The sequence below is a fragment of the Schistocerca nitens genome, chromosome 1, assembly GCF_023898315.1.
Source record: "Schistocerca nitens isolate TAMUIC-IGC-003100 chromosome 1, iqSchNite1.1, whole genome shotgun sequence".
Classification (NCBI taxonomy): Eukaryota; Metazoa; Arthropoda; class Insecta; order Orthoptera; family Acrididae; genus Schistocerca; species Schistocerca nitens.
The window spans coordinates 607299781-607318400 of record NC_064614.1 but is presented as its reverse complement, the minus strand read 5'-3'; the positions used below and the strand labels follow the sequence as shown (position 1 = coordinate 607318400).

The 18620-nt window shown below is 43.8% G+C and overlaps 1 protein-coding gene across 1 annotated transcript in view; it reads right to left on the bottom strand.

The window, feature by feature from the left end:
• LOC126256868 (glutathione S-transferase C-terminal domain-containing protein homolog) overlaps nt 1–17064 on the bottom strand; it is a 54240-nt gene extending 37176 nt beyond the window's left edge. Inside the window, exon 1 of the mRNA XM_049955518.1 lies at nt 16931–17064. Coding sequence (XP_049811475.1) covers nt 16931–16986 — 56 coding nt within the window. The 5' untranslated portion in view covers nt 16987–17064. The remainder of the gene's footprint in view (nt 1–16930) is intronic.
• Nucleotides 17065–18620: the final 1556 nt, after the last annotated feature.

Here is an 18620-nt window from a genome sequence, read left to right as displayed (position 1 = left end):
GCAATAGCCACCTGGCAGGATGGCCATTGCCGGGAGTCCTGATGCCCCAGGGAGATGGGCATCTACTCCTTGGCATACGTGGGGAGTGAACGGCGCAGGCATCAGTAGAGCGATCCCTGTGTTGTCAGGGGGCTACAACCAAGAGGGTACATGGCGGCCCCACCACAACGGACTGGCTACCGTGCTGGATCTTAGGTGCAAAAAAGTCCAAGGTCGTCATCGCAGTTAAAAGCAACACCGCAGAGTGCAGCGTGGTAATCGCACCCAGGGACGTATCCTCGCCCAAGAGATGGAAAACGAGCGGGACACTATTGCAATGACGAAAAAGCCGGCTAAAGGTCTCAATGCACGACGGATACAGTGCACCATGTAAGGCACCCTTCCCCAATTGGCTCGCTCTTCGGAATAATTTAGAAAGATGGAGGTCAAACCCGAGAGGGGACCATCACATAAGGCCGAAACATTTGAGACTCCTTTTAGTCGCCTCTTACGACAGGCAGGAATACCGCGAGCCTATTCTAACCCCCGAACCCACAGGGGGGGAAGAGGCTGTGGGAAAAGGTGTTAAGGCTCAGACAGAATTAGGGTTGGGTGTCTTTGCCCTGAGTCCAGATCATGAAAACACCATCAATGAATTTGAGCCACACCAGAGGTACCAGCATGGCACCTTCCTAGCCTCCAAAAACCCCAAAGCCCTGTTCTTGTTCAGGTTCATTGATGATACCAACATGATTTAAATTCAGGATCAAGGCACCCTATCTTATTCCTTCACAATCTCAACGCCTTCCCTCCCATCCATTTCACCTGGTTCTCCTTAACCCAGTGTACTATCTTCCTTGACGTTGACCCCTCCTCTGTTATGGTTCCATACATCTCCGTCCACTTTAAACCACCCAACAAGCAACAGTACCTGCATTTCGACAGCTGCCTTCCCTTCCAAACCAAAATAAACCCTCCCATACATCCTGGTCACCCAGGGACAGAATATATGCAGTGAGAAGAACTCTCTTTCCCAGATACTGAAGATCTCACAAAGGTCTTCACAGGCAGGCAGTATCCCTCTGACCTAGTCCACAAACAGATTTACTGTGCCCTAATCCCACACACCCCCAATTGTTTCACCACCCACGAGAACAGGAACAGAGGAGCACCCCCTTAGTTACCCAATACCACCCCAGACTGGAGCAACTGAACCACATCCTACGTCAGACCTTTTATTATTTACCTTCACAACCTGAAATGAGGGATATCCTGATCAATATCTCTCACATACTTTCTAAAGTGGTGTTCCATCACCCACCCAACCTCCACAACATCCTAGTCCATCCCTATGCCATTCCCAGTCTTACCCTTGCCAGATGGATCATATCCATATGGAAGACCAAGGTGCATGACCTGACCAGTCCAACCACCCACCAGTTACTATTCCTGTCCAGTCACAGGCGTATCCTACTCCATTACAGGCCAGGCCAACTGTAAAAGCAGCCATCATAACGTGTAGGCCATGCCGACTGTTAAATTAAACAACATTAGTTAAAACTTCAGGGCTGAGAGAGACCATGGCCAATCTGTAAAACTACTGCTTCTTGACGTCTCGTTGCCAACTGTGGGGAACATCTTCCGAGGTGAGTCAATGACTGGTTGTCACGCTACGGAGGACCCGTTTATATAGAGCACAATGAGGGCACCACCATACGTCACGTGGGGCCAACTGCTAGTCTGTCTCTGACTAATGTCATTATTCTCAATTGTCACATTGTTGGTGCAAAGTCGACCACCATATCTTGTCTAAGCCTTCCTCTTTCGTATTAATTTTATTGTAGAGTTCCTGAATCTCTATAGCTTCCCTATACATACATGCACAATAATGCAATGTCCTGGCTACCACGCTCGTCTCACTAAATTTTATTTCATGATCACCGTCTTTAAAAACATGTTCCACTACAGCTTATTTGTCAGTATGTCCCACTCGACAGTTCCTTTTGTGTTTGGTCAAGCGTGACAGTTCCTTTTGTGTTCGGTCAAGCGTGGTTGGTTGGTTTGGGGTATAAAGGGACCCAACTACAGGATCATCAGTCCCTTTTCCCTAAAGCAAGCAAGACTCAAGGTATAAAAACACCCAAAGTACATTTGAGAAAGTAAAAGAGAGAAAAGAAATGAGGAACCACGCCTAAAAAGAAAATGAATGGAACAAATAAAAAATGGGGAAAACATACACCACAAGGAAAAGGAAACGAAGGTATTAAAACCAGAGAGCAGATGGTCTGGGCTGGCTGATCACAATAATAAAAGAGGAGGAGCCAGCCACTCTGCAACACATTACAATGTCCACCCCAAAAAGACAAGGTGAGATGAACACGTGGGGAAAAGACGACCATCAAGACAAACGCAAAGAAAGTGTGACAGAGTTAAAATGGAGGGAGGGTGGCAGCCTCTGAGAGAATGCTAAATGCCCACTGTTAGATCGTAGAATCAAAACCACCTGCACAAATAAAACATAAAACTAAATCTGCTGTTGAGGCATTGTCGTCCAACATCAAAGGTAGGGTGCTGGGAAGGTTAAAAGCCCACCGCAGAGCGGCTAAAAGTGACCAGTCCAGCAAGATGTGGACGACAGTCATATGTGAGCCAAAGTGACACCGAGGTGGGTCCTCGCGATGGAGGGGGTAGCCATGTGTTAGCCACACATGGTCAATGAAGAGCCGGCAGAGAACCATAGAGTTCCTGCAAGAGGCCCACATGGAGGTCTTCCACAAATTCGTAGTCTACTTAATGGCATGCAGTTTGTTGTGCATACTGAGATTATGTCATTCCGTCTCCCAAAGCTGAAAAACCTTGCGGCGTAATAATAATCTCTAGAATCAGTTTGCGTGTACCCTGTTTGTCAAGCCTGTTGGCAAGTTCATTTCCTGGGATTCCAATGTAGCCTGGGGCCCACACAAACACCACGGAAAGAGTGGACTGTTCCAGGGCACAGATGCACTCCTGGATGGTTGCTACCAAAAGATGGCAGGGGTAGCAGTGGTTGAGAGCTTGTATGCTGCTCAAGGAGTCAGTACAGAGAAGAAACAACTCGCCAGGGCATGAGCAGATGCACTCAAGAGCATGAGAAATGGCCGCCAGCTCTGCAGTGAAAACACTGCAGCCATCTGGCAATGAGTGCTGTTCAATATGTCCTCCATGAACATATGTGAAGCCAACATGACCATCAGCCATCGAGCTGTCAGTGTAAACCACTTCATGGTCCTGGTACATGTCAAGAATCGAGAGGAAGTGACAGTGGAGAGCCTCGGGTTTAACTGAGTCCTTAGGACCGTGTGAAAGGTCCAAGCAAAGCTTCAGCCTAGGCGTGCACCATGGAGGTGCATGTGAATGGACCTCGAGTGCAGGTGGTAAAGGCAAGGACACCACTTCAGACAGAAGAGATCGGACACAAATCTCAATCGTAAGCCCTGACCTGGGCCTCTGATGCGGGAGATGAATCGCCGTGGATGGGAAAAGGAGATGGTAATTCGAATGCTCAGAAGAACTATGAATGTGTGCAGCGTAACTGGTGACCAGTTATGCACGCCAAACCTTCAATGGAGGAACTCCGGCCTCCACCAGGATGCTGGTCACTGTGCTCATCCTAAAAGCTCCCGCTGCCAGTCAAACGCCACAGTGGTGCACTGGGTCGAGTAAATGCAACGCTGAGGGCACTGCCGAACCATAAACCAGACTCCTGTAGTCAAGGTGGGGTTTAACAAGGGCTCTGTAGAGTTGCTGCAGTGTAGAACAATCTGCACCCCAGTTGTGTTGCTCAGGCAGAGGAGGGCAACGAGGTGCTGCCAGCACTTCTACTTCAGCTGACAAGCATGAGGAAACCAGTCCTAAGAATCGATGTTTCCACTACAGTGAGTGGATCGTCATTAAGGTAAAGTTCTGGTTCTGGATGAACGGTAAGACGACGACAGAAGGGCATGACACACAACTTCACGGCTGAAAACTGGAAGCCATGCACTAGAGCCCATGACTGCGCCTTGTGGATGCCCTGTAGGTGCTGCTCAAACAGCTGCTGCTAGATTGTTAATGACCACTAAAAATAGAGATACACTCAATACAGAGTCTTGTGGCGACCCATTCTCCTGAATATGGGGGGAACTATGGGAGGCACCAACTTGGACTCGGAAAGTACGGAGAGATAGGAAATTTTGGGTAAAAATCGGAAGCAGGCCCCAAAGACCCCACTCATAGAATGTGGCAAGATATCTACATCTACATACATACTCCGCAATCCACCATACGGTGCGTGATGGAGGGTACCTCATACCACAACTAGCATCTTCTGTCCCTGTTCCACTCCCAAACAGAATGAGGGAAAAATGACTGCCTATATGCCTCTGTACGAGCCCTAATCTCTCTTATCTTATCTTTGTGGTCTTTCTGCGAAATGTAAGTTGGCGGCAGTAAAATTGTACTGCAGTCAGCCTCAAATGCTGGTTCTCTAAATTTCTTCAGTAGCGATTCACGAAAAGAACGCCTCCATTCCTCTAGAGACTCCCACCCGAGTTCCTGAAGCACTTCCGTAACACTCGCGTGATGATCAAACCTACCAGTAACAAATCTAGCAGTCCGCCTCTGAATTGCTTCTATGTCCTCCCACAATCCGACCTGATTGGGATCCCAAACGCTCGAGCAGTACTCAAGAATAGGTCGTATTAGCGTTTTATAAGCAGTCTCCTTTACAGATGAACCACATCTTCCCAAAATTCTACCAATGAACCGAAGATGACTATCCGCCTATGATGTCACCAGGTCGTGTCATAAGCTTTTCGTGAATCAAAAAAGACAGCAACCAGGGGTTGACATCTGGAAAAGGCTGTTGGATGGCAGACTCGAGGGAAACTAGATTATCAGTGGTAGAACGACCCTGGAAGAAACCGCCCTGGCATGGAGCCAGTAGGCCATGTGACTCCAGGACCCAACACAACCACCAACTTACGATACATTCTAACACCTTACAAAGAACGTTGGTGAGGCTGATGGGCCGATAGCTATCCATATCAAGCAGTTTTTTTCCCACATCAAGCGGGTTTTTACCGGGTTGAGCACTGGAATGATGGTGCTCTCCTGCCATTGCGATGGAGAAAAGCCATCGCACCAGATCCAGTTGAAGATGACGAGGAGACGTCGCTTGTAGTCGGACAAAAGATGTTTGATCATCTGACTGTGGGTCCAATCTGGCCCAGGAGCTGTGTCAGGGCAATGTGGAAGAACGCTGAGGAGCTCCCACTCTGTAAACAGAGCATTATAGGGTTCACTGTGATGTTCAGTGAACGAGAGCGCTTTCCTTTCCATCTGTCATTTGAGGGTGCGAAACGCTGGGGGATAATTCTCCGATGCGGAGACTCGAGCACAATGCTCAGCATTTGCGTTTGCGTTGGGAGGTAACACACCATTGATGTTAATGCCAGTAACACCTTTTGGGATCTGGTACCCACAAACACGTCTGATCTTCGTCCAGACTTGGCAAGGTGACGTATGGTACCCAATGGTCGAGACGTACCTCTCGCAACACTCCTGTTTCAGTCTTTTTATAAGCTGGCGAACGCAGACACAGAGCCGTTTAAAAGCTATTAGGTGCTCTAGGGTAGGGTGCCCCTTATGTCACCGTAGAGCTTGCTGACACTCTTTAATGGCCTCCATGATTTCCAGCGACACCAAGGTACTGACTTTCGCTGGGGGCACCCTAAAGAGCAAGAGATCGTGTTTTCCACCGCAGAAATGATCGCTCTAGTGACCTGCTCAACTATCACGTCGATGGTACCATGTGGGGGAGATTCAACAGCGACAGCAGAGGTGAAAGCTTCCCAGTCAGCCTTGTTCAAAGCCCTCGTAGTACACGTTTGGGGAAATGATGCTGGGGGAGTGACAGGAAGATGGGAAATGGTCACTACCACACAAGCCATTGTGGGGTCTCCAGTGGACAGATGGGAGAAGTCCTACGCTGCAAAGTGATAAGTCAATGGCTGAGTAAGTGCCATGAGCCACACTGAGATGTGTGGGAGCCCCAGTATTTAAGAGGAGAGGTAGAGTTGAGATAGGAAAGTTTCGACATCTCTATCTCAGCTAGTAAGCATGGTGCCACTCCACAAAAGTTTATGGGCGTTAAAAAATCTCCCAAAAGTAGGAAAGGTTTAGGGAGTTGATGAATCAGTGCAGCCAACGCATTCAGGGGTACTGCACCAGCTGGAGGAAGATGTATGTTGCACACAGTTGTTTCCTGTGTCGTCCTTATCCTGGCAGCAGCAGCTTCAAGAGGTGTTTGAAGGGGCCACAATGTTCGTGGCATACAGTGTGGTATGACTGGTGCTTATGACAGCAATGGTAATGTGGCTGCAGCTTATGTGGACGTCAACCGAATGGGATGTAATCGTTCAAATTTAGGTTTTGCCTCTGTGTAAGTCAACCGGTCGAGGGTCTTGTACTCCATGATTTCCGCCCCTTTTGGAGTATTGTGCAGTCTGGCCAGCAGCGGGATTGCTGCTCTCCACAGTTGATACAAGTGGGAGGAGGCACACATGGAGTATCTGGATGCAGTGGACGTCCACAGTCTCGACATGTGGCACTGGAAATGCAGCGGGAAGAAATGTGCCCGAACTTCCAGCACTTAAAGCACCGCAAATGGGGAGGGACATATGGTTTAACATCACAGCGGTAAACCATTACCTTGACCTTTTCAGGCAATGAATCACCCTCAAACGCCAAGATGAAGGCACCGGTAGCAACCCTGTTGTCTTTGGGTCCCCTGTAAACGCGCCGGTTGAAATGAACACTCCGCTGTTCTAGGTTGTCGCAGAGCTCATCGTCAGACTGCAAGAGGAGGTCGCGATGGAAAATAATCCCCTGGACCATGATAAGGCTTTTATGGGGAGTGATGGAAACAGGAATATCACCCAGCTTGTCACAGGCGGGTAATGCTCGGGATTGGGCTGGGGATTCTGTCTGAATCAAGACTGCACCACTTCTCATCTTTGACAGTGCTGTCACTTCTCCAAACTTATCCTCAAGATGTTCAACAAAAAACTGAGGCTTCATAGGTAGAAAGGAGTCCCCGTCCATTCCACTACAGCATTACTCATTAACCGCTCAGGAATCAGCAGTATGATCCCTGTGTTGTCGGGGGGGGGGGGGGGGGGGGGGCTATCACCAAATGGGTACATGGTGGCCCCACCACAACAGACTGGCTACCGTGCTGGATATTGGATGCAGAGAAATCCAATATTGTCTTGGGTGTGGAAGAGGACATGAGACAACGGAAGAAGATAACATACTCCGGAAAGTGTCCTCACCCAAATAGTTGAATTGCAGGTGGAGATGCAAAGCCAAGACAAGAGGTTCAAGAGACTGAATCTAAGGGCACTATGGATAACTCATGCACCATGTAAGGTGTCCTTCCGCATATGGCCCGCACTTCTGTAGAATTCGGAAAGTGGCGGGTCAAACCACAAAATGGGACCTGAACTTATAGGGCCAAAAAGTGAGAGACTCCTTTTAGTGGACTCTTACGACAGGCAGGGATATCTCGGGCCTATTCTAACCTCCAGACCTGCAGGGGGCGGGGATTAAGCGTGTATCAACACTTTTTTTCATTGTTCCATTATAAACCTTCCCACAGCTACAAGGAATTTTATACACCCCAGGAGTTGCTAAGGGGTGTCGTGCGTCTTTCGCTGATCTTAAAGTCACTGATCTTCTTGGTGGGCCTAAATATTGTTTCAAGTTGAAACTTGGCTGTAACTTTCCCAATATTGTCCACAATATTGCAAATAAATGGAAGAAAAACTTTTCCGGCTGACAGTTGTTGTTACTGAATGTTGTCAGACACTTTTCTTCTGGGATGAAGTGCTCGATCAATCTCGTTTTCAGTGTATCCATTTTCCTTAAAAGCCGTTCGCAAATGATTAGCTCTGTCCACCAATGTTTTAATGACACCTCTCTTCTGCCTGGGATGGTGGTTTGATTCGTTATGGTGGTAACAGTTGGTGTGTGTGTGTGTGTGTGTGTGTGTGTGTGTGTGTGTGTGTGTGTGTTCTCTATAGACTTTATGCCCTAAGACTTCCGTATGCCCGTTTAATTCACAATATTATGGACCATACTGGGAAAGTTCTGGCCAAATTTCAAGTTGAAACAATCACGAAGATTAGTGACTGTTTTAGATTGGCGGAAGATACACGACATCCCTTAGTAACTCATGGGGTGTATAAACTTCCATGTAGCTGTTGGAAGGTTTATATTCGAACAATGAAAAGAAGTGTCAATATCCACTTAACCGAACACAAAAGGAACTGTCAAAGGGGACATACCGACAAATCAGTTGTAGCGGAACATGTTTTTATAGACGGTGATCATTAAATAAAATTTAGTGAGATAAGCTTGGTAGTCAAGACATCGCATTATTATGCACACATGTATTGTGAAGCTATAGAGATTCAGAAACACCACAATAATTTTAATAGAAAAGAGGAAGGCTTAAAGTTAGACAAAATATGGTGGTCGACTTTGCACCAACGATGTGACAATCGATTACCTTCAATCGAGAATAATGACGTTAGTCAGAGAGAGACTTACAGTCAGCCCTACGTGACGCATGAAGGTTCCCTCAATGTGCTCTATATAAACGGGACCTCCGCGGCCTGGCAGCCAGTCGTTGACTCACCTCGGAAGATGTTGCCCGCAGTTGGCAACAAAACGTCAGGAAGAAGTAGTTTTACAGATCGACCATGGCCTCCCAGCCCAGAAGTTTTAGCTAATGTAAAGCAGCCATGTTATGTACTATCTCTGCTGCAATCACTGTACAGCTTTTTATATTGCTAGGACTATGAACCAGCTGTCTATGAGTAGGAATGGCCTCTACCAAATGGTGGCCAAAAGCAGCAATGTGGACACTCTTTGGCATATCATGCAACTGAACTTCAATGCTTGACTTCAATGAGTGCTCCACAACCCGAACCATCTAGATGCTCCATTCCACTACTAGCTTTTCTGAATTGCACAGATGGGAATTATCTTTACAACACATTTTCTGCTACCGAAACTATCCCAGCCTCAACCTACAATAACCCATTTCTCCACAACTTCCACCTAATAGTATTTGGCCCCTCTTTCCTATCACCTCCTCCCAATTCACGTCCCCTCACCCTCACTGTGTACCGCTCTCTAACAATGTACCCACCAGCCCTTTCTCCTCTCTGCTATTCTCCTTTCCTGCTCCTCACCCCCTCCCCTCCAGCCTCCTGACACTGTATCTGGCAACCTTGTCCTGCCGCCGTCTAGTCCCTGCATGCTCTGTCAGAGAGCACACTTATCTCCCCCACTTGTACTCTGTTACCGCCCCCGCCCCCTTCCCCACCCCATTACACACAACAGTTGCAGTCTGGACAGAGTGGGTTGAGGTATCGGTCATGTGTCCGTAAGGTGCGCCTGCTTGTGTGAATGTGTGTGTGGGCATGTTTTCTTTCTTTCTGAAGAAGATTTTTATCGAAAGATCAGTGTGTAACAGTGTATTCATTAAGCCTGTCTGCGTCTCAATGTGTAATCGTTAATGTGAGTAGCAGTCTATCCTTTCCATAATTGCTGAAATTACACACACATCATATCAGCTCCAAAACTTAAAATAAACAAACAGAGGAAGGAATTAATGCTGGAAGCAGCCATAGCCACTCTAAAACACACTAAAATCTCCAGTTTCAAAGTTTAGGCTAGAGCCAAGACACTACACTAAATTTTAAAGGTTTTCCACGCTCATTTTGACGTCAGCTACAACAGTGGGCAGATTCCTACCCAAATTTGCTTCAGACCTCTCATCGCAATGTAAAATTCACTCACTTAAAATGTCGGATATAGTGAGTTGTATGTCACACACGTCACAGATGGAGGTTCTCTTGTGTGAGTATGAAGCCAGATGTTATGAGACAGTGCCCTACTCAGAGGCACATTAGTGTTATTTCATCTTGCCACAGTAACTGGTGTGACGTACACAACTGGCTGTTGACTTCACTGTCTGCAGCTTATAGTCTCTCACAGCCAGCCTCTCCTTCCCCCACAGTTGTATGACTGTCTCAACAACAAAATGAAAGCATGCCAGGGAAGCAGCATATTCTGTCACCTCATGGATTCTGCAGGTCTCCTTGACTGTTTGCACGTTTCCCCTGTTTGCCACATTCTGTGATACTCAGCAGAATGATACGTATTTTTCTTGTAGTTCAGGGACGAAAAAGGATATCAACAATATTTTGCATCAATTTCTCTACTACGTACATTTGCTTCAATGCCAACAGAGCATAAAGGAATCTCAACAGATGAACTTTTTGCTGTGAAGACCCCGTATCAGCTCCAGTGCCTTCAGGACTGCATAGAGGTTCGCAGTAATTACGACGTATTCATTAGGAAGGTGACTCCAGAAGATTTGATTAGGGAATATGACTGAACAATCAAGGAATCCCCTTGCTTACAGCAATCTGTGTAACTATTTTAAAACCACACTGGCTATCTAAAATATTATAAAAAAAGATTTAAAAGTTAGTCTGAAGTGTAACCTTTATTAATTCTTTTATAACATAAATCGAAAATAATTTTAGAATCTGCCACACCTATCTCCAAAAGGCAATTCCTCGTGCGATCTCACAGGGCCTTGTTCCCACATGGTCTTGTTGCTTGATGTCAATTATTAAAGAGTCTTTCCATTTGTAAGTGAGCAACGGCGCAGTAAGCAAGCACCTGCAGTGTGGTAAATTCTCTCATAAGCCTGTTCACTATGACGAGCTGCCACCTAATGTTAAGTGGCGGCTCCTCAGCCCAGGAGACTTGGTATGATGATTGGTTGGTTGGATTGGAGAAAGCGATCAAACTACGCAGTCATCAGTCCCTCTGACCTTGGAATAACTAAAACCGATAAAACCTCACACTAAAAGCGGTAACTACAATGGCCATAAAATTACAAACTATTGACAGAGGAGGGAAAGAAAGTGACTAATGACAGGTGCATGAAGGAAGAAGCACAGGTAGACAAGATAGATACTCAAGATAAAACCGACCCCATAAGGAAAGGAGTGGGAAGACAGAGAGTGGGGGTAAACCACCAAGCCCAGTCGAAGCCAGTCCAATCGGAGCGAAGGGGGGAGCAAGACGGAGGCTTGGTATGAGGCTAGTTGTAATGGCCTTAATGGTCATACTATTCCCTCATGGTGTGCCACATCCAATGTTTTTAAATATGTTGTTAGCCCCTTAATCAAATTTAGATCACATTAAGTCTCTATAAAACTGGAACAGACAAGTTTGGTCTACTTCCCATTAAGTATGGCTAGTAGATTTTAAAATATTTAGTGTTTTAGAACTTGTGCCTTAATCTCCTTAAGGTGTAGCAACCAGCCATGCTTAAAATATAGTATGAAGCCCAGAAACCTTGTTGTTTTCTTAAAATTAAGACCGGTGTCATACGTACTCAATTTAGAAAAGTTAAAAACAGAACATTAACATTTAAAAAAGTCAAAAACAGGCTTCTCAATTGAGAAATTAAAACCTATCTTCTTCATCCATATCTCCAACCTTAAAATAGTCAGCTGAAATTGAATGGTTATCTTTGCAAGGCTGGAATAGGAACAGAAGATTGAGAAGTCATGCATAAACACTGGACAGGACTTTCTGCTGCGATGTTATACTGCTGATTACTGTGGCAAAAGTAGTCACACTTACAACAATACATTGAGGACACAAAATGGCGTAAGAGGGCATCACTGACTGGGTAAAAAGTGGTGAGATGAAGTACCATATAAAGACTGGAAGACATCCCTGGAAGCCCCGTTCATGGAGCTGTCCCAGGATAGTGGCATATATGCTACAAGAAGGGACATACTAACAAAGACAGAGTGATACCAGACTGTCTGGATTCTAAGAAGATCCAGATAAGGCGGCAGCTGACCCCCCCCCCCCCCCCCCCTGCAGCTGGTGAGGACAACTCTACAAAAATCTACTCAGGCATGTATGGTCCTTAGTAGATTTTAAAAATGTTATTAAAACGGCTTCTCTCAACAACTTGGAACGATGTCCTGAAGCCCAAATGAAGTTAAAAAGGACAAGAAGGATTTCTTTGCATGCTCTGTGAGAGAGGTGGAGTGGTATACTGTAATCCTACCATGAGCAGATGAAGCATCATGAGCCATAAATAATGCAGAATCCATCTCTAACATAGAAAAGTGGAAGTTGTATCGTTCATCGTTGGTCACCAGCAACCACTCAGTAATGCTGGAAAGCTGGATGCTGCCTGAAGTGGGAGTAACTCTGTCAAAATATTCTACCATTGTCTGGGTGATGTATTTTGAGTTTGGAGATTCCCATTCCACATTACAATAGCCAATGGGCACCTCCAGAAATCCTCTTCATGAACTCCCATGTGATTGAACTTCTAGTGGAATGGTTTACATTGGCCAGAAAATGTTGCCATAGTTTCTTCCTGTTCTCTATAATAATTTACGAGAATTTCACTCTTGCTACCACCAAAGCTGAGAGGTTTTCTGCAGTTGGCTAGCACTTGAACTCGTTCACAACAACCCACCTCCCCCTGACTGTGGAATGGCTTCCATTGCTCCAACAAGGGACAATTTGCCTCTTAAGCAGGTCCACAGATTGGTATGAATGTTTCAGCAGAATGGTGGATAAATTGCTAATACAGTACACCCACTGCTGGGCTTTATTGCAATGTTTAAACTCAGAAAGTTGTCTGTATGGTGCCATTTGTTTTATTTAGCATCTATTGTGGTGGTTTTCTCTCGCGCTCTCCACCTGGAAGGTGCATCCAGAGTAGGAAGAGATCACTTGAGTGCATGTCATCACCCACTTCCCATTGAGCAGAGTGTGTGGGAGCTGAAGACCATACTGACAGATCGATAGCTGTGAACAACCCTGTGGCTATGCTCATAAGTATGTGCTCTGCTTCCTGTCCAAGAGATGTGTCTGGCAACATTAAGGTATTCTCAATAGCTCTACATCTGGGGCACATGACTGGACAGCCACAAAACGCATTGTGTGCACTAAAAGCTCCTTATAGGAGAAAGGGTTGAGTGAGCTGTGTAACAAGCTCTCTGCCTATAGCCTCACGTGAAGAAATTCCTGTTTGAAACACTGTCATTCACAAGATGTGACAGTGGTCTCCAGTCCTGTCAGTTAGGATCTTTTAACACCATCACTGTTCTCATTCTGTGTTACATTGCTGTAGGTGGTACACGAAAGAATCACATACTTTAGTTCACAGTGTAGTCATGGGCAGTCCAAATATGATAGCTCCTTTCAGCCATCCTGTACCTCTCCATGTTGAGCCATCTTAAGACACTGATTTCATACAGCAGACTAGGACGTACCACATCCTTTCACTCTGATGACTTACACCAGCAGCTGAGGGTCATACGACTGCCTGATACTAGTTCTATGTCATCTACAGCATTTAAAAGTAACGAGTGTGGCTTTTTAAGAGGGAGACCAATATTACACCCAGTGAGGTTTAATTTACACTCGTACCAACTTCATCACCTCTGATCTACTAGGTTTCAAAAAAGCAGGTTTTATATACATCAAACAACAATAAAAACGGCCTCCAAAACATATGGTGGAATTCAACTGAGACTTACAAAGAAGGGCAAAAATACTGCAACCATAACGATTTTACTGTGTTAACGCCAGGCATCAGTAAACTCTATGTAACTACCTGCTACTTGAAAGTGGTTTACTGACAAACCTCCCATGGTGTCAGTTGAAAATATCATGGTTTGTATACTACCCTCCCTATGGCTCTTCAAACTAAAGGCATTACTTCTCTTTCATATAACTTCTCAGTTGTCCTCCATATACTGTTGACTCCTCTCCCCACAGAAAACTCACGAGCTGAGGACAATTTGCACCAAATGTTAACCCCCTGTGAAGTAGTCAGGCATGGATCAGAGGAGGACACTAACAGACCATAAAAGTAACATTTTAAAAAACTTATTATTTATGATCATCAGTCCCTACTTTACAGACTTATAGGCCTATTTATATAGAAACAATCTGCATGCTTCACCTTTTTAGCAACTAGAATGTAAACCTGGCCAGACCGTGAAGATGTTTGTGAGAGTGAAGAACAGAATTTTTCCAGAGTTGTGGAAAACTTGGACTTTTCAAGTAAACAGTTTTATATGCATAAATCAGGGACTCCAAAAAGACTCGGCAAATTCTTCAAGACATTGTAGGAAATTCTACTGTCCATTAAATTAAACTGATGTACTGAGACTCTTTTCCTATTCACTGCTTCAAATTCTGCTTTTGAGGCCAGTCAGTGGCAGAGTCTTCATGGAAGAGAAGGCATGTAGTACACAACATTAGCTGCTCAGTTGGGTCGGTGTCCGGCATACTTACTGAGATAAACACAGCAACCAAGTAGTCTGATAGTGCTTCTGAAACTGCTACTATAGTAACCTCAACTTCTGCAAATTGTTGGATGCATCAAGCTACGGGTGGGAAACAAAATGATTAAAGCACAAAAATCCCTCCTGCAAAAGCTATTTGTCAAAATATTGTGATACAGCTTCCAGGAGTAAAACGGAAAGCAAAATATTCTAAAATGGTTCAAGATTTCAGGAAATTATTTTGTCCAGACTGTGTAACTGATCATATTGTAAAATACACAAACTACAAACTATGCAGAATGGCAGCAGCATATTCATGTATGTCCGAGACTGCTCACAGACAGACTATGAAGAATTATTTGCTTTCTTTGCTGTTTTATACCTCACATCTGAGTGAAAAAGTAACAAAACATCAACACCAATTAACTATAAGCCTCTGGCGGGGCTACAGTCAATGACCAAATGGAGATTCTATGCTCTTCTCCAATTTGATGACAAGTGTATCAGGGTACAGATGAAGGCAACACACAATCTAGCACCAGTTGAAGAAATATATGACATGTTACAGTGTAGAAGCAGTGACAAAAATAGACAAGATACTGGAAGTATTCAGTGGATGTTGCAAATTCAGACAATATATCCAAATAAGCCATCAACATATGGTAGAAAAGTACATGCACCATGTGATTCTAGAATTTTTATGCCACAAATATGGAAGCAGCTGCAGGCAAACACCCTGCTGATCCTTATAAAGTACCTAAGACACAAGAAATATGGTGTTACAACTAATTCAACCACTGACAATACAGGCTGAAACTCAACAATGGGCAACTATTTTGCAGCTATAACATTCACTACCAAAATGTACACTACTCATCAACTCACACTTAGTAGCTATCCTACGGAGGATTTAGAGGATAGTCCCACCACCAGAACTGAGATCAATAAAGGGTTTGCCAGTAAATAACAGCATTTTTACAATTAGAGAGAAACTTTGTAACAATGGCCTCCTTTGCTCATATGTTACCATGCACAGTGATGACAGAACAGATACTGACATTGCTGAAGCAAATAAACATAAATTGATTACGTTTTACAATCTCAAAAATAGAGGCACAGATGCTATCAACCCTTTAAAATTGGGAGCAACACATTCTCAACTAGGCCTAATATACAAGATGAACACTAATTACTTAATGCCAAGGAGAAGATTCCTTACAGAACCAAGTATGGTACTTACAAAAGCTCATGTGTCAATGCCTAGAGTATGTAAATAAAACTTACTGTCAGTATCAAAAAACTAACTACAGCAGAAGAAGAACATGAATCAAGAGAAAAGCCAAGATATCACTATTGCCCTAAAAGATAAACAGATTCACACAACATCACTAACATCTTTGTTCCAGAACTATTTATAAAGAACATACAGCAACAAATGTTCTTAGTTGCTATGTGTGAATGCCACAAGAAGTTGGACTTCACTCTGATTAGTAACACAGGAATAAAGTTAACCTTGGTCCCTCTCTTACCATAACTATTTCGAAGCACTCTTGGAAGAGTGGTGTGAATTTAATGATGAACTGTGTGCCCCTATTGCATAGTGAAATATCTTTCAAAGTTTAAGAAAGATAAGATAGATATTTGTTCATTTTATAGTTCTAAGTATTTATAATGTGTTGGTAATAATAAACAAGTAATTTACTCAGTAAATGTATATTTCAATGGATCCTGCTGCTAAAAAACTGCAAAGTTACTTTAATTTGTATAAAACTAATATGGGAGTCATCACATGACAACAGATGCGAGTGTTGGGTGGGGCTATGCTTTATGGTAAAACTTTCCACGGAAAGAAAAAACATACAATGAAGACATTATTAACTAATACCTGCAAACATCTGTATATGTCACTAGTGTTGAAGACCAATAGCCTAACTGCTGTTATAGGTTACAAGAGAAAATGTGAATGACTGAATGGCGCAGCAGAAGGTGTCAAACGTAACCTCTTTTATAAGACTTTTAGGGTAGTTCCTAATACGGAAATTAAGCACATCTACAAAATTAAAAGGTGTAATAAACAATCATTACCGAAGGTCAAATAAAGCAGTTGATTAAGATAAATAAATTTCTCAGAAATACGAACAAAGCACGCGTACATCAAAGCCTAAACAGCAATATTAATTCCACCCGAATAGCTATCATGACGAACTGAAAACGAATGAACGTTTACTTTTCATCCGTTATCTACAATAAAATATGGCTAGAAAGATCCACACTTCTACGGTCATCAGTTGATTGTTCCATATATTCATAATACAGAATCAACTACATACGCTCCACATAAACGCAAGGGGCAAAATTGGAATAGACACAATGATGAACACCCTCTTTTAAATGATGAAAGGAGCGAAGCAACTCCGTAAACAGACAGGAAATTCAGTAAACATTTAGTATCGAAACTCAGATTTCACTACAGGTAATATGGCAGACTCACTGTCATGTATCAGAAGAAAACCCACCCGCCGAGACATGTAACAGCAAAAACCATACGTTTTTTAGTGCAAGATTCTATCATTCTCCTTTCCACACGTACTTCGACCGTAAACACAACACATAAACACACATTGCCAATGAGCAGAAATCACGTGTCTTTTCTTTTTTCAGTATTGCCAATGCAGCCGCAATTGATGATTTGTAGGTAGCTACTTACTTACAAAACAATACACAGAAGATCGCTATAACAACGCCAGATCATACACAGGTGACTTTGATTATATAGTAAAGGACCGAATTAAAGCCAAAATGATATCAATCTACAAAATGCATAAACACACAAGTATTTACAACTGGCGCCAAATATAACGTGCGATAAGCGACTGCACTTTACATACCAAGCCGTGTTCCCACACTTTTAAAAGAGCTTCAGTCTTTCATACTTTGTATCAATGCTTCCGCAGCTATTCACTAGGATATTAATAGCCACATCAATTGGGGCATTTATTAGTATCTTACAATAATACGCTACTGCTAGCATTATCGAGACTGGATGCAGCATCGTCCAAAGGCGCGTTTACACCGAATTCGAAACACGTTCTGCAACATTGTCCGCGGCTATATAGTACTGGTCTGCGGACTGCCGATGTTCGCAATATGTTGGCAACACAATAGAGGTGTTACATGGCTGGATCGGCACCATGGTTGGCACAAATCAGAGGAACCTGTTCCTGGCCTGCTACCACTAAATGCTGCTTCACAACGTTCGTGTTAGCCTATGTCCTGTCTGTAGTATTGCATGTTATCTGTTGCCTCTCTGTCTGCATCTACATCTATACTCTATAGTATGCAGACCATCGTGACGTGCATGGCAGAGGGTAGATGCCATGTTGCCAGTTATTATGTTATTTTCCCACGCCATTTACATATGCAATGCGGGAAAAATGACTTTTTTAAGTGCATGACGCGCGCTCTAATTAATCGAACTTGTTCTTATGACGCCCATGGGAGCGATATGTAGGTGGGTTGCATTATATTGCCGAAATCATCATTTATAGACAGTTCTTGAACCTTTGTATGTAGGTTCACAAACCTGTGAGCATTTGTGCAGCCCTTCTCAGTATATTATCAATATACCCTGTTAGTATTGTTTCACGTGGGTCCAACATCTTTGAGCAATACTGTAGGATGAGTTCACTGGTGATTTGTAAGCAATCTTCTTTATAGAATGATTGTGTTTCCCCAGTATTCTACCAATAAACCGAAGTCTACCACCTGCTTTAGTCATGACTGAGCCTATGTGCTCTTTTCATTTCATATCCCTACAAAGCGCTACACTGCAATATTAATTCCAACTGTGACTCACTGATGTCACAGTCATAGCATACACTGTTTTTTATTTTGTGACATGCACAATTTTACATTTTTGAAATTTGAAGAAAGTTGCCAAACTTTACAGCACTTTGAACTCTTACCAAGATCTGACTGAATATTTATGCAGCTCCTTACAGACTGTACTTCATTATAGATAACTGTATCATCTGCAAAATGTCTGAGGTTACTATTAATATTGTCTGCAAGGTCATCAATATGCAACATGAACAGCAATGGTCCCAACACGCTTCTGTGCGTCGCACCCGAACCTACTTCTACATTTGTTGATGACCCTCCATCCAAGATAACTTTTTGCAGCCTCCCAACCAAAAATCTCTCAAT